At 36.6% G+C, this 21,568-nt stretch overlaps 3 protein-coding genes across 3 annotated transcripts in view; 1 reads left to right on the top strand and 2 right to left on the bottom strand.

Annotated features, from left to right (window-relative positions):
• Window positions 1–21,313, bottom strand: part of LOC119078127 — a 68,047-nt gene extending 46,734 nt beyond the window's left edge. The window contains exon 1 of the mRNA XM_037185589.1: window positions 20,837–21,313. The gene's annotated coding sequence lies outside the window, so the exon portion shown is untranslated. The remainder of the gene's footprint in view (window positions 1–20,836) is intronic.
• LOC119078123 (bifunctional lycopene cyclase/phytoene synthase-like) lies at window positions 1,765–7,084 on the bottom strand. Its single transcript, XM_037185582.1, has 5 exons — window positions 6,840–7,084; window positions 6,636–6,773; window positions 3,546–4,504; window positions 2,363–2,856; window positions 1,765–2,175 (listed from the first exon to the last, which is right to left on the bottom strand). Exons 3-5 carry the CDS (start codon window positions 4,468–4,470, stop codon window positions 1,789–1,791), a joined length of 1,806 nt encoding a protein of 601 aa, XP_037041477.1. The 5' UTR covers window positions 4,471–4,504; window positions 6,636–6,773; window positions 6,840–7,084; the 3' UTR covers window positions 1,765–1,788.
• On the top strand, window positions 8,168–10,621 carry LOC119078125 (phytoene desaturase-like). The gene is made up of 3 exons (XM_037185588.1): window positions 8,168–8,522; window positions 8,824–9,253; window positions 9,323–10,621. The coding sequence occupies exons 1-3, from the start codon at window positions 8,354–8,356 to the stop codon at window positions 10,332–10,334; spliced, it is 1,611 nt and encodes a 536-aa protein (XP_037041483.1). The 5' UTR covers window positions 8,168–8,353; the 3' UTR covers window positions 10,335–10,621.
• Window positions 21,314–21,568: the final 255 nt, after the last annotated feature.

Raw genomic sequence — 21,568 nt, 5'->3', positions numbered from 1 at the left:
ATAGCTATTTTTTACTTCACAAAGTTTCTTAAACTGTTTATTTGAACTAATTCAATTTGACCAGAACTAGAGTTACGGATCGGATGAGACCCGATAGATGGAAAGGATGTCATTTGGTTCTATGGGAAACCGTTTACAGGAAACCTTGTTTCATTTCTATTGGATAGGAATAGGAACGATTCAACATTGGTTCTATTAAATAAGAACAGGTGAAAGATCTCTGTATTCAATCCAAAGTTTTCAATCAATAAGACATTCAAAGATTGGCCAATGCCAATTATAATGCAAACCAATTTCCAGCTTTAATGTATCCATAATATTCTTGACTCCTGTGGTAATGAATGTATTCCTCTGAAATCTACTCATTACGAACATATTTAATACCGATTCCAATAAAATCGAAATACTACACCATCAATACATGGAAGGGTTAGATTTTTCAGGTAGGGACAATCAGTGAGAGGGATTCTTTTGAAAAACAGCCTACCGAAATCAGACGCATTTTCTATTGGAATTTTTTATATGTGCCTAGAAAGGACTTCGACCCTAGTGGCCAAAACCACTTTCAAAAAAATTCTTCGACGTTTGTGTGGCTGGTCAAAGGTGAGCAAAAACCGAAAAGTTGCAATTTTCTTACAAAAATTGCTCCAGTTACACGAGCCGTACAGGGTCGTGTGGGGTGTCATTAGAAAGGTAATCACATGTACTATTGAGCCGAATAGGGTCTTATTGGGTTTAGAATTCATCCACACTGAAATATGTGCAGATAAAGTTTTTAACCGAAGACGTACACTGTTCTTACTGAAATTTCTCGAGGTACACAAAATGTACATGGTCGTGTGGGGTATCATTTGAAAGGTAATTTTATGTGCTTTTGAGCCAAATAGAGACTAATGTGGTTTGGATACATATGCGATGAAAAAGAAGTTGAAATGTTTAAGTGTCCATATTTCATCATAGATGCATCCAAACCACATTAGTCTCTATTTGGCTGAAAAGCACATAAAATTACCTTTCAAATGATTCCCACACGACCATGTACATTTTGTGTACCTCGAGAAATTTCAGTAAGAACAGTGTACGTATTCGGTTAAAAACTTTATCTGCACATATTTCAGTGTGGATGAATTCTAAACCCAATAAGACCCTCAATAGTACATGTGATTACCTTTCTAATGACACCCCACACGACCCTGTACGGCTCGTGTAACTGGAGCAATTTTTGTAAGAAAATTGCAACTTTTCGGTTTTTGATCACCTTTGACCAGCCACACAAACTTCGAAGAATTTTTTTGAAAGTGGTTTTGGCTTCTAGGGTCGAAGTCCTTTCTAGACACATATAAAAAATTCCAATAGAAAATGCGTCCGATTTCGGTAGGCTGTTTTTCAAAAGAATCCCTCTGAAGAACTCGAAACACAAATCTGTTGATCCTTCGTTTCAATTCCCGGTCCAGAAGCGGGGTCACAAAAACACATAGCTGAGACAACATCGGTACACTAAGAATCACAAATATTACACAGAAAGCAATGACCTCTGTTGATCGTCTAAAACACAATGAAAGGAAATGCCAATACTCAATACACGGAGTCCAAGTTTCGGATGAATTTGAGTGCATCTTTTCTTCTTTGTGTAGCAATATAAGAACGAAAACTTGAAGAGGGCGAGCGGAGATTGCGACAAAACAAATGACTTTCCCACATCTCTAAGAGCCTTTAAAAATATTTGGGGGAGAGGGAGATGGATGGACTTATAAAACTACAAAATTAAATTCCACACAAGTTCGTGTACTACAGCGGCATTTTGGTGACATACATACACTTCAAGACAATGAGAATTTTCTTCGTTTTCGTTAGTACGGTACGGCGTTCATATTTTGCATTGGACCGAATCAATTTTCCAATACCCTGGTACGCTTCCAGTGCGGATAGAACACCACGCTGACATTCGCTGGGTAGTAAATTTATGCCTTGCGTTCCTTCGCTGGCCAAATTGTCGGCAATGTCGAGCATTTTTTCGGAATAATTTTTTAATTTAATATTTGGAATGTTGTACGGTGTTCTGTCCATCAAATATTTCAGTTCGTCGCTGTTGAGATAGTCATTCGGTATGTAACAACGGCCCAACGTATCACTGTCGGTGATAATGTCACGACTGATGTTACATATTTGCAGAACCTTAAACGAAATCGAACGAACGTTTTTTAGGAGTCAGATCATAAGGAAGAAGCTCATTTCCATATCGGTCCCTTGTAAGGCTCTTAGATGGTGTAACAATTGAACAATGAAACTTTTCCAACTGTGGCCTTATGCGGTACTGATACGTACTTGAGCTCTCAGTCTTTGAAAGTTATCATCAACTAACCATTCCCATTTTTCGTGCCATCTCCAACATTGTACGACTTTTGGGACCCATTTCGTCGGGCCATTGACCGCATTTGTGACAAAATATAAACGTGCACAATGTTGCAACGCTACTAGCTACAAGTTTAGAGTATTCAGTTAAGTCGCCCTCATTTAGTATGGGACGACCGTCAATATCCCACCGATATCCATCAACAAGTTCATAAAATGGCTCCTGAGGCATGTATGATGAAATTCTGGCTACACCACGGAATGTACACATTTGCTTTTCAGTTAATTGCTCTTCAAAATATTTCCAATCGATCGATGGTTCGTCATCTGTTGTGGTTTGCCAGGTGTAATTGGATACGATTTTTCGATGTGCGAATAATTGGTTTAAAAATGATGTAATCACATTCAGGCGTCGCCTCTTCGATTCCATGGACTGTTCAATGTCGACCATGTCGTCAGTTACGCGACAAAATGCGTATAGTATGGTTAGGTCTTGCCTAACGGCTAAATGGAAAAGAAGCCAAATCAATACCAGTAGAGTCAAGTAGAGTACAGTACAGCTAAGGACAATCAAATTTATATCAAAATTTGCTTCGGCTTTCGGCTGTTTTACCAGCTGGCTTACTCATGCAAACACACTGCCTATACATATACGATTTAACCACTTAACTACCAAATATGAACGAGTGACTATTGTTACAACAGTCTTATTAGCACGTATAGACAGTGTGTCTCACAATTGATGTAAAATAGCTCAGTTTACAAATACGGGCCGGCATGTCTGTTTTACACTGTCATTGCAGGTATTAGTGCATCAGCTGATAAAGCAGTTAGAGCAAATCTCGACACAAATTGGTTTGGCTTTAACTGTAATAATCAAAAAATTCTTGTTTGCTTAACAAGAGTCAGTTCATTGCTACTACGAATGACGTCTCATTGGTAAATTATCATGGTGGACACGTTAGTAAGGCGCCGTGACGCAAGTCCAAATAAAACATGTAAAAAAAAAAATCCGAAAGACTAAGGAACTTTTTCACACTACCCTCATCATCAGCCATTTGAGATGCATTGTTTTTCCAAGTGAGCGTCAGCCCCTACCGATATCAGTTAAAAGGACTTGCGTCACACTTCCAATGTAAGTGGTTTTTGGGTGATTTCGGTTGTTCAAACTATACCAAGAAAAACAAAATTACCGTTCGGAAAGCAACTGGCTGCCATGCTGAACGTTTTCGATCCGTCACTCAGTACATTAATGCACTTTTCCAAATCGTCAACAACTGAGAAATCTAATTTTTGTTCCCGGCACATTGCTGATTCTAAAAGCAATTTCATGTTACCGAAAAATCCTTTGAAGTTTAAACTCTGTTGCAACGGCTGCTTGAAATACGTATCGATGACAGCCTTCGATTTATCGAACCCAGCAGCACCCATCACCACCATAAAGTTGGTAATGAAAAAGAAAATTACTTCTTCGATCGGCAATTCTGGAACTATAAATATTTCCAAACTGGTCCGTTCGTTTATATGCCAAACTCTAGCTCGCAATGCTATAACATCAACATAACACAGGTATACGGATGGAAACACAACGCTGAACAATATTTGTTGATAACGCTGAACAATGTATGAACTGGCAATATACCACAGCATGACAACAATCAATAATGACCACCATAATATCGAACACAAGTAAAAATTTTTTGTTGCTGGAACTGCATTACACCATCCCAATGCTATGGCAATGGCCATTAACACAGCACCCACATATTTAATCAATTGAAACTTTAACCGGTTCGTATTTCGCAAATGTAACGAGTGCAATGTCCATCGCGAACAGAATATCGTCCACAGTGATGTGAAACAGGTCTGTACGACGAAAAAAATGTATTCTTCTATCGGCACATAGCCAATCGTACCGATTACTGCATCCTTTCGATACCACCATGCTTTATGGTAAATGATGTAATTGTCCCAAGGTGTGGTGTAGATTACGGCTAGCGCGCATAAAGTGAATATTTTCAGCCGATCGAAGCTGGTGATTAACGGTCGTATGAAGAAGTATAAAATGATTGTCGGCGGTAGCGTAAAGTACAAATGGACTTGCATATAGGTTAACATTGTTGTACCAATATTTGTTGTACGGTGACTGGCTCTGGGTACATGTAAAGATAAAAAAGTGAACAACAAGAAAACGTGCAAAACAAATAAGACGAGCGATGAGTTCGCACTGTATTGACGAATAAAACATTTCTGTAGCAAACCGCGACTACAGTATAAGCTAGCTTATCAGCCATCATCAGTTCTATCTTGGGTAAACAGCACAGGCTAGTTATTTATCTACTGCAAGTAATGTAAAGTAAACATAATTTTCAGCAACAATCTAGTTAGCAAAAACGCAGTTTATTTACTCAAGACATTTGTCGTGCGCAATAGATATTTTCCTAACGAATGCTAAAATGCTTTTTTAGCGAATGAGAGGTTCGAATTCGCTAAAAAAGTGTTTTGGCATAAGTTAGGGACAACATTTTTCCTAAACGACGTGAGAATTAAGCGACAATGTCGCGATATTTTTACACTAGTTAGGAAATAGTATATTACGCCCTTGCTAGTAAGTTGGTTGTTGGCACGAGCCGAATGCGAGTAAAGTAATCACACTAACCAAAACAATTACTTTCGGTATTTTTCGAGATATGGCAATGTTGGCGCTTCGCTCATATAAAATATGCATTTACATTGCATATTCACGTAATGCACTGTTCCTTCGGGTCGGGCCACAACGTTCCTTCTCTTCAAAATAAAAATTTGGAACCTCGGACGTACTAGTTACATGCTTGTGTACAGTAACAGTAAGTGCATTTTTACTGTTATGTCGCAAACACTGGCTGAAAGTGCACTTTACCGTGCATAAGCATGTAAAGTAGGTGTGTTAGTTACAGGTTGATATGGTTTTACATGAATATTATGAATATTTTCACTAGCAGTAGATAAAATCATGTTGCTAACACGGTAGTACATGGGGTTTTGCGCACGCGATGTGTTGCAGAGCTCGCTTCGCTCGTATTGATAAATTCACATCTTGTGTGCAAAACAATCCCATTTATTAAGTAAAATAGCTATTTCCTAACGCATAAGTTAGGAAAAACCTTTTTCTTTCTTAAACGTCGTTGGAAATACGCAATACGAAGTAGTGATACTTAAACAATACTCAGGAAAAATAATATTTGCACACTCTAAATCGGTCAACAAATATAAAAATTTCGATTCGTTGGACAATTAGTACATGTGTGTGTCGTTCCGTTTGTATTGACACTTTCAAGATTTTTGTGTATCCAATACTCGCTCTAGCAAACAAACTCTCACCTCTCTGTGTCAAATTCACACCTTTTTTCTTTGTAAACACTACAAACACTATTTCACATTTTGACGGACAACGCCGTAATGTACCTGTAAATTCCAAAGGCTACTTGATTCTTTCACCCCCTTAATAAAAGTGGTTGCTAGAGAGGGTATTGGTGTATCCCATGATGTTGGTCATAAAAACTTTCCAAAATTTTTTTTATCGGAAAATGGATTTACTTGTCGGAAAGACATTCATATGAAAAACTCAAAAGATTTGCATTATCGGAACTAAATACTCTTTTTGAGAGTTTCTTTTAGCACTCGAAAGTCTTGGCTCGGTGCGGATATTTTATGGAAGAATTTTTATTCCGGTGGAGTGCAAGTGAATCTTTAGTCATAATTCTAAGGAGCTGATGTCTAATGTCCCTAAAGTCTAAAAGTTAGCCGAAGAAGTAGCCAAAAACACAGAAAATGTCTGGTGTGTAGAACAAGGAACCATAGTTGATGGAACTAGATGATTATACCTTATTTTGGACGAGTTACACTGTTACACATTAAACAATCACAGAAATAGGTTTATGTAAATAGACATCAAATTGGACGATTTTCTAGTGGAAAACTTTTCTTAAAATCATGCCCTAGCTGTACTTCCATTCCGCCAAATGGAACCAGATTCATTGAGAAGCTTTTCTCACAATTTCGGTTGTCAGGAGTATGATATGTGCTTATTACACACTATGAATTTGAAGTGTTACAAATATATTCGTTCAGTTGGTAGGAAGTTTTCTCAATGACTATTTTCAACTTCGACATTGAATGTGGGGGCTACAAGTAGACAGACGTGTAAAGCGCAATAAATTATCGCCGAGTTGCATACAGATGTCTTTCGCAATAAAGGCAACGAAGGTTTTATGGCGAAGAAAAACAATTTACAATTTACTCACAGTTTCTGTTGTTTCTTATTCGCAATGATTTTTCCAACCCCAGCAGTTACCGCACTCAACAGTTATACACAAGTCCTTAGTCCAATCAATGCCAATAATAACGACCACTCGTTTAAAAATCGGTTCACACAAAAACAGCTGTAACTCATATGAAACACGGTGGTGAAATCGATGGTCAGCAGTGTTCTAATAGGATTTACTTACCCACCAGTACGATTCGATATCTCTATTCACAGTACGTTTGTATCGACAATTTGAAATGACATGACTCAGACGAAACTCAACAAAGTAATTTAAAAATGTAATTCCGAGCGATCAGAAAATGCATTCACTATCGTGGATATGAGCTGCAATCTAAGTCGATAACAGTAGTAAATTTATAAGGTCACCACGTGGAATGGTTATGTTAATAAGTTACCGTCTCGGTATTATAACGTAACCATTTCACTTATGATGTGCATACTTGAGAAGTCTGCAAAGTACTTACTGAAACACAAGCACCGTCATCATGACGTTCAAGTGCTTCTTTTACTGCATTTAATTAGACAAAATTACGGTTGAGTTTGTTTTAGTTTAAATATTGAAACTTTTAAGTTCAACGTTTAATCACTGGGTGTGTAACTTCTTAAGGGGGACAGTTTTTTGCAAGAAATTAATTGCCAAGTTATCTCAAGCAAATTGGTAGAAATGCTTTATTAGTAAACTAAAGAAGGCTAATTGCTAGTGTGAGAGTGTACGAGAATCATTTTTATCTTCGAATTTAATGAACTATCGACTGCTTTAACATATAAAATCCATAACAAAACTCGGGATAAAGATAAAAGTCACATTTGTGTGTGTTTATTGACCTCGGCTTCGCCTCGGATCAACAAAATTCACACTAAAACGCCATTGTCATCTTTTTATCCCTGATCATGTAAATGACTATTGTTGGTCATGAAACTATCATAGAGATCAAAAACTTTTCAATAAACATAAACTGAGAACGTGTTTGCTCTATTAGCGGTACGAGTGCAGCGAGATTACTTTTTGTGTTCAACCCTGAAATCGTCAGAAATTTTACTCTTAACATCATTATAATTCAGTGGGACGATTACTCAAAATTCTTTCTCTTGTGCCGTTGCTGACAATGAAAGGGAAATGTGGAAGTTATAAATAAATAACGATGTCTCAGCGCTCAGAGCGAAGAATGTTGCGTTAAATATTCACATCAACGCAATTACTTTGCTTAATTGTTTCATTTCCGAGTAATTTTTTTCATTATTTTCAGGAGGATAGAACATACCTCTCCCACGCAGTTATTAAAATTTCACCTAGAAAAAAAAACCGTACGGGCCCTCCCAATGTCGCTGGTGTGACAATTTTCTTTCTTTCTTAACGCTTCGATTTTATAATGTGTCTGACAGTAAAAATTAAAGTTCGAGGACATCCAATGTAGAATTTACATTGTAGATATTACACTTCACAAATAAATGACTTTTGTAGTGGTGTTCATAAAGGCACACACTAAAAGATAGTCTTTATCAATCAAAGTATAAACACAGCACAATAGTGAATGAAACCGTACAAATATCTACCTGGTGTTGATACGCTTTACCGTTATTCGTTATACGAAACCATAAGAATTAATACGATTGTTTCACTGGAGACTTTCACTTCTTTACGGACTCTCGACTGTGGTTCTACACCTTTCCGCGAACCGTCAACGATAAAAAAAAATGTCGTCGAGTCGAAAATCAGTGATAATAATCGGTAGTGGAATCGGTGGCACAGCCTTAGCTGCCCGCTTATCGCACAAAAATTTTGATGTGACAGTTTACGAAAAAAATTCGTTTAGCGGTGGTCGTCTATCGCTTATCCACAAAAATGGCTTCCGTTTCGATCAGGGTAAATAATAACACTTTCTAAATGACGAAAGGGGACATGTCCAATTAGCGAATTATAAGAAAAATGAAATTTTAACTATTAAAACTACTATAGACATCGTCAGCCTATTAGAAATGAAGCACGAATGAAATTTTATTTTTCTTATAATTCGTTAATTGAACTTGTCCCTTTTCTGCATTTAGCTAGTCTATGCCGTTCATTTTGCGTTCAATGAAAAAGTTAACTCTGCTTAAATGTCCATTTCTGTGTCTTCTACTTATCATTTCTCTGACGAAAAATCGATTTTTTATTTCAAATTCAGGACCGTCGTTGTATTTGATGCCCAAAGTGTTCGAGGAAACGTTCGATGATCTGGACGAATCGGTCAACGATCATTTGGATTTACTGAGGTGCAAGTCCAATTACACTCTCAACTTTCACGACGGTGATAAGTTTGAGTTGAGCTGTGACCTGGCCAACATGTTCGAACAATTGAGAAAGTACGAAGGGTCAGACGAACGGACTTTTTTGAATTTTATGGATTATTTGAAGGAAACGCATGTGCATTATGAACGGAGCGTTGCGCTGGCGTTGAAAGAAAATTATGAGCATTGGTACGACGAATTTCAGCTAAGACACATACCGAATGTAAATAAGATGCATTTGTGGGACAATGTGTACAATCGTGCGAAGCGATTTTTCAACAGCGAAAAAATGCGGAAAGCTTTTACGTTCCAAACGATGTATATTGGGTGAGTAATTCCTACTCACAATATAACACGTCCCTCAATAATCAGATCGTCCTCGTCCTTGTTTAACAGAATGTCACCATTCGATAGCCCGGCACCCTACAATTTACTTCAATACACTGAAATTGTGGAAGGTATCTGGTATCCCCGTGGTGGCTTTCACAAGGTGATAGAATCGCTGGAAAATATTGCGACAAAGAAATTCGATGCAGAATTTCGTTATGAAATGGGCGTCGAGAAAATCATTGTCGACGGAAACAACGTAGCCAAAGGTGTACGATTGGAAAACGGCGAAGAAAAATATGCGGATCTGGTCGTCTGCAATGCCGATTTAGTGTACGCATACAACAAATTGCTTCCGCCAACGACGTATGGTACACGACTGGGGGAAAAGGGAGAACTCACATCGTCATCCATATCGTTCTATTGGGGAATCAAACGTAAAATGCCTGAACTTGATGTGCACAACATTTTCTTGTCCAAAGACTATCGCTCTAGTTTCGACGATATATTCAAACGGCATCTTTTACCCGAGGATCCGTCCTTCTACATCAATGTGCCATCGAAAATTGATCCGAGTGCCGCACCAAATGGTAAAGAAACAGTGGTTCTATTACTACCAATGAGTCACATTTCACAATGTAATCAGCATCGGATCGATGAGCTAATTAAAACGGCTAGAATGAAGGTAATTAAACGACTCGAATCTTGCTTAGGCATCAGCAATTTTGAGGATCTCATCGAAACCGAAGAAATTAACGAGCCACGAACGTGGCAGACAAAATTCAATTTGTGGAAAGGGTCCATTTTAGGTCTATCGCATAATATTCTTCAAGTGTTACATTTAAGACCAAGCACGCGAAGTCATCTGTTCAAAAATCTGTACTTTGTTGGTGCCTCTGCCCATCCGGGAACTGGAGTACCGATTGTTTTGTGTGGTGCAAAATTGGTCGAGAAGCAAATTTTGGAAGACTGTGGTCTCATCAAACGAACTGACAGAAGAGCGAAGATTTTCATGGAATATTTTGCTTTCATTATCGCTGTCGCGACATTTTTTTATATTTTAATGAATTTATTGTATTAGATTGATCTACAATTGGCTTCGTTTTTTTTTTTAAATGACTGGAACGCCAATAGCTTTTGTGAGGTAAGGATTTATACCTTATTACGACAACGGAACCTACCAATGAAACCAACCAACCATGGTCAAATAAAAAAAAATTAATTGAACAGATGCAGCAGATCAATGCTTCTACCATTAACACTGAGCCAACAATTGTCAAATTCGAAGGCTTTAGTGACAATAGCTGCCGCTTCAGATTTTTTGTATTGTATGTTTGAACACACACATCGACCAAAATAAAAAATATTTTCAAATTATACCTTTCTTTGCATTCGCTACACAAATACCTTTAAAATGAGCCATCACAGCAAAATATTCACCGATTTTCGACTATATTTTAGTCACACACCAAAGTCAGATTTTCACTTTTCCCAAACTTTTTTGATTTTATTATGGTAGCGTAGAGTGATAGTATAGAGTAGAAACAACAAAAAATGGCACGAAAATCTCTTACAGCTCTTTTGGGTGAAGGCGAGAACGGTTTAAAGTATCGCTTTTTGAAAATTTCGGTTTTAATTGTTCGCCACCTGAAGTTTTTCTAAAAAGTTGTCTGAAAAGTGGTTTTTCGGGTCTAACCCGTATAATGGCATAAGCACTTTTGTTGGTATAAGTGGTATAAAGAGCTGAAGATTCATGTCTAAATTGTGCTGACCTCGACTGTACCTACTAAGTGAAACCCTTTCCAAAAATCTTTTTTCGACTCTACAGTTTGTTCATACAATTTTAGATTATTCAGAGTTTCGAAAGTCATATAACATAGATTGTGCACCACGCAGAATCTATGTTATGATATTTTGGCGCAAAATTTGAATCCGCATTAGGTTGCACTGATCACTGTGGTCGTTATAGCATAAATCCACTGAACTGTGCTCTAATTTTAATACAAAATTGTAGCGCAATTTCAGTTCAGTTGAATTAGAGTTATCTCCCTGTATTTAAAATAAAAAAATTGCTTAGAAACCTGGGCCATCTGTTTTGTGATGGGCACAACATTTTGTGAAACACAAGCAAATCATAGTCAACCATTTCAAAAAAATATATCAGTGACAACGAACTACTGTGCTAGGCCGCGCGTCTGAATGGCATTACCTCCTCACTATATTTACCTTGATCGATAGCTGCGATGTTTTTTTTTGCGACACAGTCCCAGTGGAAAAATTGCAACCGGCGTAACCAAGGTAGATATAATGTGAAGGTAATGCTTTTCAGACATGCGGCATTACACATAAACTTGATACCAATGACATTGTTTTTTAAAATGGTTGAATATGACTTACTTGTGTTTCGCTGTCTAACTACAAACAGCCCGACTTTCTGTTAAATTTTTTGTTTTTAACGAAGGGTGGCATTTGTATCGAACTTTCGTGCCACCAAACATCTGGTTTAATTATGACATTACCTCCACACTATATTAACCTTGGGCGTTACCTTCTAATATACAACCTTGCTTAATTGACTGGGAACATCAACAACCCACTTTAAGATCTGAATGTCTCTTACTCTGAGATGAAAATTCACTCGGTTACCACTTCAAAGTGAAAAGACCAATTCCTTCGAAAGGGTCACATTATCTGATACAATTTATTGGTTCAATGCACCGTTTGATTCAGAGTGAAAATTACCCAACACTTTAACTCAACATTTAATTGCATTAGACCCGTCAGAAAGTGAAGACAACATCGACTTTACGTGTCAATCTTATTTTACAATTTAATTGTTAATATTCAATGCAATGACCTAAAATATCTGATGCCAAAGAGTATAGTGAGCTTTTTGTGTCTTCATCTAAACGGTTTGAATTATTCATCCCGCTGTTAGACTAGCGACTACATGTCTGCACAATATTTAGTTGTTTGGAAAAGTTCATTCGAATGGATGTTGTGTGCTGTTTTGAAATCTGAACCCCTAAACACGAAAAATAATAATAACTGTCGGTGTCGGGGTCGACGTAGCAGAATAACACGTATAATGTATAAACTTTGAGAATTTTTTTTTTTTTAGAAAATCATTGCATGTCACAATGGCATAAAAAAATCCATTTCATTTTTCAATATTAGAATTTCGAAACAAAACTGTGAATGGATGGATGGGATGGATGACTAAATGTATTTATGTCACAATTTTCGGTAAAAGTTAGATTCAAATGCTAAACTAATTTATGAATTTTTCACTCTCCTCGAATATGATACACAACATACGATAAACTCGAGGGGCAAGCCACTCAGAAGAGTTGCATCGGAGCTGCACGGTAAAAGGAGTTGCATGAGAGACCAAAACGCCTCAACAAAAAATTCCCAGCGGTGGTGTTGTCTTGCGGCCAGAAAATGCGAAAAACTGGTTTACACGGTAATAAGTCATTTTGTGGCCGCAAGAGTTGTCATTGTTAGTGAGCTGTACGGAAGAAAAATATTTGCAAAACATTTGCAGGAGATGGATTACGGAATCAGTTCTCTTTTCAAAATTCTATGCTAATATGACGACTGGGTCGTTTCGACGGATAGAGCGAATCTGTCGAATGATTTTGAAATTTGGTTGAGAGAAAATGTATTGAATGTACTGTCATTCGACATATTCCCCTTTCCATCGAAACGACCCAGTCGTCATATTAGCATCTCTCTAAATATATGACAACTGTAACGATAGTGCGATGCACTATTTCACTGGAAGATGTCGCTGCAACAAAACCATTGCAACAGAACAATAATTAATTTTCGCAAGGGGCACACCGTTGACATTTGCGATAATTTTCATTTTCGCAGCGCTTCGAAGGTAAAATACCTTACGTAATTGCCTTTTAATCGGGCTACAAACCTCACTCTCGGCAAAATAAAAATTTCCAAACAAGGACGTAATGTTACTATTTTATGGGATACGATCCATTGACTGATTACTGTTCCAGAGTCCTGGGGTCATCATGTAGGATGACATTTCATTTGACTAAAATCCGACGAGTAAAAAATTAATTATTTTTCTGTTGAAGCGACATCTTTCAGTGAAATAGTGAATCGTTCTCTATCGTTAGAGTTGACATAGAATTTTGAAAAGAGAACTGATGTCGTCATTCCTCTCCAGATGAGTTGCAAAAAGTTGCAGATGCGTTGCAAAGGAGTTGCACGATAAAAAGAAGAAGTTGGATCGAAGTTGCACACTGAAAAAATAGTTGCAAATCGGGTAGTTTACCCCTCGGATATTCTAAAACTTTTCTGTGTTTATTTACTTCAAATTTGGTTTTTCGCAACATTTTCTACTAAAAACTTTGATGAATACATTTTCCACATGAATTTATGTATGTTCGGAAAGTTTGGATTGCGCTGTAACATTAACACAGCCATGGATAGAGAGAGCACTGTGAGTGTACATAAATTTTAAAACAACGCTGATGCCCTCCAACTCCATGTTGTCTGAAAGTCTAAATGATTATAATGTTTTATATACAGTGAAGCGACAAATTTTCCCGAAAACCAAAGCGAAAATATAAATTTTCTGATGTTTTGATGGCAACTCTGGATGGAAATAAAATTTACTTAACTGATTTAGCTGGATTAACGAACGTGACGCAAAATATACAGTGAAATTAAAATGTGTCACAATTTGCAATAAATAAACAACAAGCCTCGGTTACAGAATATATTCTGGTTTCGCATCACCGATAATTTGGCTTATGAGAATTTGTTGTCCGGTAAAGTTGGCTGAATTTTGCAAATCTTTTCAAAGGAAAGAAATTCTGAAAATTTTATCTTTTTATTTAGTCAAACGTGTAACATCGTAACGGTACTCGGTTTTATGGATGAAAGTAGGGCGAACCATAAAAGTATTATGAGACAGTTAGCATGTGTTCGGTATAATTTTACGCTCAATTGGAAGTCTGGTTGGAGGCATTGTAGGGAAAGCAAAAAAATGTCAAGTTTTAATGACGATTTTGTGGTCAGATGAAGTATTTATAATCCTTATCCACTACCTAACAATCTGTAGTTTTGGGAAGATTTTTTGATAGCTTCTTCATCGTCATATCAGGGCCTGACTGGTTCAAAAAAGGCCTCGAGAGTTACTTACACCTTATTTGTTAAAAGTCTGAAAACTATTTTTTTTAATACAAAAATGAAAAAGGAACTAAAACTGGTGCCGAAATGATGGTTCCACACAAAGAATGAAATATAAAGATTGAATTCTCTCAGACAGATGTGTCGTGCCTGGCAAGTTAAAAATGCGAATATATTTGACTTGTCAGAACTAGTTATCCGTAATACCTCTACTTAACCATCAATTCCATTATCGCCTCGGTTAGCGTTCAAAGAACAACCAATTTTACTCATTCCTCCCCCCCCCCTTCAGAAATTGACATGAGCTTAGTTGGGGAAATAACTAATTGTTTGGACTTTTATACCTTGTGTGGTTGCATCCCTCGCCCTCGGCTCGAGCTACTTTTACTTGGTAAAATAAAAAGTTCCGAACAAGGTCGTAATCTGCTATTTTTTGTCCTAGGTAATGTAACAAGGGCTGTCCTTAAATTTGTATTGACCTGAAAGTTAAGAGCGATCACCCCTTGGCAATTTTCTAGTCTACATTTGTGCGCAAAAATATTCGTTTTTTTGATGATTTCTCTGAACCAAAATCTTTTTTTGAAAAAGTAAAACCATTGAAGCAAGCAAAATGTGTTACTTTTAAGGGAAAAATTGGTTTCTGGTCGAGAACTTAACCCACTTGGAGAAACCTTTGCCAAACACATAAATATACACATTTGTAAAGGTTTCTCCAAGTGGAATAAGTTATCATCCACAAACCAATTTTTCCCTTAAAAGTAACCGTGGATTTACATAGCAACGTAAAAGTGACAGATGCAATGTTTTTTAAATACTGCAACCCGAAATTTCATTCATAAAATTAAAATTATGAATGAAATTTCGAGTTGCCGTATGAGAAAATTTTTGCATCTGTCACTTTTACGTTGCTATGTAAATCCACAGTAAATCCACAGTAACACATTTTGCTTGCTTTAATGGTTTTACTTTTTCAAAAAAAGATTTTGGTTCAAAGAAATCATCAAAAAACGAATATTTTTGCGCACAAATGTAGGCTAGAAAATTGCCAAGGGGTGAGCGCTCTTAAGAGGTTCCGAGCCTACGCTGAAATTGTAGCCTACATTTCTGCGTTTCGAAATTTTTGATCGCTGATATCTTTTTACGAGAGCCCTTTTTGAAAAATGTACGACCACATATCCGAGTAAAAATATGTCAGCTTTGAATAAAAAATAAATTTGTCTGTGAAAGTTCCATGTGCTTTGAGAAAACTGTACCGATGCCCCAAATTTGCATCAAAGGTACACTTTTCTCAAAGCACATGGAACTTTCACAGACAATTTTATTTTTTATTCAAAGCTGACATATTTTTACTCGAAAATGTGGTCGTACATTTTTCAAAAAGGGCTCTCGTAAAAAGATATCAGCGATCAAAAATTTCGAAACGCAGAAATGTAGGCTACAATTTCAGCGTAGGCTCGGAACCTCTTAAGTGTGACTGATTGGTTGTTCATCTAATATTTTCTAGGTACAGAAGTAATTTTCAGTAATGAACAGTTAAAGTGCCGCCGTTTTTATCAGTCTCTTATTTTTATTAGTACACTCTGTCTCGCATAAGAGAATTGGTAACATTGTCGGTTCTTTTAGGTGTATAGATGACTGTGTTCAACATCCGAAAGGTACTTGTTACTGCCAGCAACGATGTGAAGATGGCAACGCTCTATTTGCTATAATTGACATATCGAAACTGACCCAACTAGTTCATACGTCGCAGTAGTTCATACGGAATTTCTGTTCAATCAGACACACGCGGGTACCAAATTGTACGAATGCAAGTATGAGTGATCGTAGTGACAGCTGCCAAAGAGTACTATTTTTGCACATTTTTTACATGATACACTGCCCAGTGTCAGTAATATATTTCAAAGTCTAACTCATGGACTCATGCTTGAAGTTCTTTGAACAAATTCATCAATCTTTTCAACGACTTGTTGTATTTCCATCACAAAAACGATTCGTTTCCGAAAAATCTTCATTTCTAACTCTATCAAAGAAGTTTTCTCTATTTTCAACCAAATTTGGATAAAATCAAACCTTTTTTTAAATAGCGAAACGGAATACACTTCCACCCGAGGGGAGTTTTTTTTTTCTGATGAAGTATTGGAGTGTCTAGCCGACACAATTCAATTTCACATTTTTATGCATAATAATTCACGTTCCACCCTAATCGATATTTGCGAAGGGATAAATGTGTTACATAGTCTTGAGCAAACATAAACTAGTTCAAAAATTGTACGCTTAAACGGATGATATGCCTTCGAGCTGTATTCGAAAATCAAAAGAAATTTCTTTTCATCCAAAAGAACTAACATAATCTAGTAATTTCACATACATAATATAACGTCAATAGAAAGGCGAAAGGCTAAAAGAAGGAAAAAAACTTGATCAAAGAATGAAGATAACTTTTCATGCACATTAGGAAAATAAGAAAATTTCTCTGTGAAAGCGGAGGAGAAAAAAAAATCAACAGAAAGAAAGCACACATATAATGTACAACCTTTGTATATGTACAGGGAAATTGTTGATTTTCTAAAGCGTGACTAACATGAGTTTGTTTAGGAGTTTCTAAAGTTTAAACAACATGTGATGGATTCTTTTCCCGTCTTTAGTAATACCGGGATGAGAACTCTTAATATTTAAACGTTATACAACGATACTAAAGACTGTTAACCGGGTCTGTTTTATACATTCAAAAGTCTGACTTTTGATAAGACAACTTTTTCGCAATCTCGCAAAATTCGTAAAAATGTTGAATGTTGAACTGACATCGCCGTAATACATATCGTACTTATATAGTACTTATACCAGCGATAATAAATTATGTTTTGACAATGGTTTTACTTCGATGGAATAACTTACTTACAAAATCCCTTTAAGATTTGCAAACAGAGAAACGGATTCTGAAAGTGAACTTTTTCACGTCGCATTTCCTTTCATTATTTGAATATTTACAATTCCACTTACGTACAGACCGTGTGGAAGCGATAGCACTATCGTTGATTCGAATCAGTCTTTGTTCTTTATAAGATGAAGTGGAAAATAATGAGAAAACTTTGTGTAGATGGTGCTATTGAAAACCGATTCAGAAGAATAACACTTCAACCATCATGTAGATTCAACATTGTGGAACTGTTTAACTGGTGTAAATACGCCCGCCAGCGTTTATCAAAGCCGATAAATTTCACTGGTCGATATATTACACAAGAAAACTAGCCACAGGGATATTATAAATTTACGTGGGCTGCTGTTATAATACTTTAATTACTACACTTATGGAACACAGTATAAAGGGTTCTTCTTCTGTGATATTTACCGATCCGAGGCGAGGCTGAGGTCAGTAAACACACAAGAAGCCATTCCATATCAAGCCCAGTTATGGGATCAAAAGAGAAAAAAGTCGTAAATTGCATTTCGATGGTGCAATTTCTTCTTTTTTCCGACAATTGTTTTCACGAAAAAAACGCACACAAAGTTTTAGTGGAGGGAAGAAAATGACTATTTTCTCGCCTGCGTTGTGAAAAGTAATTTTACTTAATAACTTGATTTAAAGCCGAGTTTAACCACTGGTTAATCTTCGGTTAATCATTGGTTAGTTACCGACCACTCGCTGGTTAATCAGGTTAGTCAAACTAATCGGAAAAGAGTAATTGCCCCTTTGGTGAAATTTCTCCGCTATTAAGTAAAGTTCACATTACCTTATGCCTTTGAGTAAAACTTATCAATAGTACAGCTATTGATTGACGAATAAATGTTTGTTCTACTAAATATTTATTACAAGAGACCTCACCGCGACAAACATTATCCGAGCACTTACAAACTTTGTCAAATCATTATGGGATTTTCGAACAACAACGAATATAGTCAACAAAGGATATTACACAAACTTCCGAGTGTGCAAACAATTGGTCTCTCTATTCTGGTGTGGCAACATTGGTTTGAGCGCATGGTTGTAACAACCAACATTGTGTTCAAATTAGACAACAAGTCTTTAAGATGATACTCATCCGTTATCGACAGCAATGACAGAAGTGAGCGATGACCGCGGGTAAATGTGACCTTATATAGTAAAATGTAATGTTCAAACAAATGAAGTAATAAGATTTTGTGTCAAACACTAGGCAATGAACAAAAGAAGTAATAGATTCGAATCGTTGTATGTCTTTGCGCCTGTCATGACTGTCATTTCTTAGAGATTGAGTACAACATTTTTCATCAAAATTGCTTGCTTCCCAGAGAACTAAACAAATCTTGTCGTGACTTTCCGTGCGTAAAATTAATACGGAACGGTGAGCCTCATCTAGTTATTCATAAGATCTGTATTGTACTCGTATACTCATAATGCATGATTAAACCAGTTATGTTGAAGAGTATGATTGGATTTTTATCTATAATGAAGTGAGTGTAAAGTCCGGAACAGTAAGTTGTAAATTTGTAATAGACACAAAGCTTAAGAGGATACGTGCTGATTTATCGCAAATTGTGATTCGCATCGCGTATGTTAATTTTTAGCACACTCGCAGAAACATGCAATAGGTAAACAAGATCATGACAATGAAATATTATATTCGTAAACGTTGTTCATGATAGATTTATTTCCCCCCGCACTAACGAATCCATCACCGCGCTATACAGCGCTTATAAAACTTAACGGCACGTCTGTAAAATAATGCAGTATGTTAAACCCACCAGTTTCACAAGCATAATCGGCAAAACCGCGTCCATGATTTAGTGTGATTGCAGTTTAAGTGAATCTCTCTCGCCACGTTCCATTGAACGGTTGCATAACATCATTTTGTTGCAGTGATTATCTTTTATTTGTGGAGCTGCATCACCATGTTCGTCGTCAGACGTGATAAAGATAAAAAGTTTTCCATTTTTATTGTTTGGTTTGTTGTTAACTTTTGCACTTAAAATCGAAAGAAAGTTTCGTGTTCAGGACATCAAGACATTAGGCTTGACATTTACTTTTGGAACGGAGAATAAACATTTTTTTCTACATTCGAACCGAAGCAGAGAGGACATTTTTCAATGGTAAAAAAAAATTAACTTCATTTCAGATAGGACGGAAACAAATGACCTACTTACGTTCTTGAACCAATGAACTGTAAATTCACAAGATATTTGTCCGCAAATTGTTCAACTCACACAGAGAGAAAGCTTTCCTGTCAACGTTGACAAAATTACAGATTCGGTTTAACAACGTCTGAACGTATGATGTTCATACACCATGATACCAGACCATGGAGATGAAACACCAATGGAAAAGGATATGTCTTTCATCAATTATTCTAAGAGCCTCCGCAAGCTTGTCGTAAATGCTGTTTTTCTCCCGACAATTTTATACGTGTCCCACCCGAACACATCACACTGATGAAATGAACTTTTATCAGTTTTTGTATGCTGGCAAAAACTGTTCAGCCAACTTTATTACGGATTTATGTTACATATTGTCAAAAGTTAAAGAATAAAAATATTGACGGACATCGTCGCCAATTCCATAACTTAAAGCTACACCATCCCCGTTTCTGAGTAATGTTCCATTACTTATCTATGGGGAAGAAATGGTTTTTTCTTATGTGAAGACACACCAAGCTATTTTTATTTCTATTTTCAAGTGAGGTATTTTAGTCTCAGGCTGAAGGTCTCGGATAATTTTACTCAACTCGATACGAGATAGCAAATTACTTCACATGTATAGTAACCTACTATTACTTCCCGTTTCTGACTAAAATAACAATGGAAAAAATGTTGGAAATGTTGTTTCTTGTGTGTATAAGGAACCTCGCTTTCGGCTCCGATCAACTAATTACACACGGATCTTTCCGTCATTTGTTTCCATTGATTTGCAACGTATAATGTGACACAGAACGGGTTTCAACTCCTGACCTCCTCAACATGGATAACTATCGTTTTACCGGTAGTAAAGTTGGCGAAAAATCATTTTAGAAATCTTTATGTCAAAGCGTTATCTCTCAACACTTTTTAACGAGACTGTTCGACTATTGTGACTTTAAAATTGACAGAAAAAAACTCTAAAACTTTAAACCCAGACAATGATTTTTCATGTCTCAAGAAAACTTTTTAACTTTCGCTTTTGCTGATATTATTTTAGGATCAATCACAAATGAGAAAAAAAATCTTTTTGATTTTTTGCATTCGAACATTTGAAGATGTCTACAAAGTTCGAGGGGGTAACCATAACCAGCAACAATTCACCCAAAAATTCCACTCAATTTCTGTTTAATTTCACTTCGTTTGTAAAGATCTTTCCATCAAGTTGGCAATAATTTACCGAATTCCACAAAACCGTTACCCCCCTCGACAAAATTACTCTCGAAAAGTTGTTATATTGATTTAAGAAATGCTAAACGAACAGGATCTTCTTACCTGAGAAATGGAATATTATCCTTTAATTGATGTATCCGTAAATGTGGTCGAAATGCTATAAAAAGTTTTATTTCTTTTATGTAAAATAGCACGGAACACAAATCATTACTGCAATAATATTTTGAAACTTTGACTTTTAACTGACAGTAAGTCTACCGAGAGTGATTTATAATCCATCAGATATTTCGGTAACACATGTTGCATATATATCTCTTTTAATCTTTCACCTAAATCTCAACTCGTCTTAATCGCAATGAATTGCAAATTTTAACACTATGCAGTCACAGTGTCACAGTAAATGTCCAATTTTCTCATTGTACTTTCCCAAAATAATTTACATCAATTCATTATTTACATCACTTTAGATAGTTGGAACTACTGAAACCAATAACATTACAACCAGCACAAGAACAAATTGTGAATGCAACCAAATATCTGACCGCATGAACCGCCCTACAGCATCGAACTAAAAAAAGCTTGAAGATGATTTTTTTTCTGAAATTTGTCCCAACTAGAGATGAACGTTGACGGTGCGCATGCTTCTGCGGGGGTAAGAGTGAACACCAATTTTATCTGGCTGATTTTCCTCGACATCGCGAATGAATGAAAAATGAATAGGTTTTGGTTTCTATATGTGGTCGAGGGGAAACGGGAACGCATGGTATGAAAGAATTCTTAATATAGCGGTAAGGAGATACAAATCACAATTGTATGAAAGATGGTTTTCGCTCA

Source organism: Bradysia coprophila, unplaced genomic scaffold (assembly GCF_014529535.1).
Source record: "Bradysia coprophila strain Holo2 unplaced genomic scaffold, BU_Bcop_v1 contig_24, whole genome shotgun sequence".
In the NCBI taxonomy this organism is placed as follows: Eukaryota; Metazoa; Arthropoda; class Insecta; order Diptera; family Sciaridae; genus Bradysia; species Bradysia coprophila.
The sequence above is the reverse complement of the archived record's forward strand: the minus strand, read 5'-3'. Positions and strand labels throughout refer to the sequence as shown.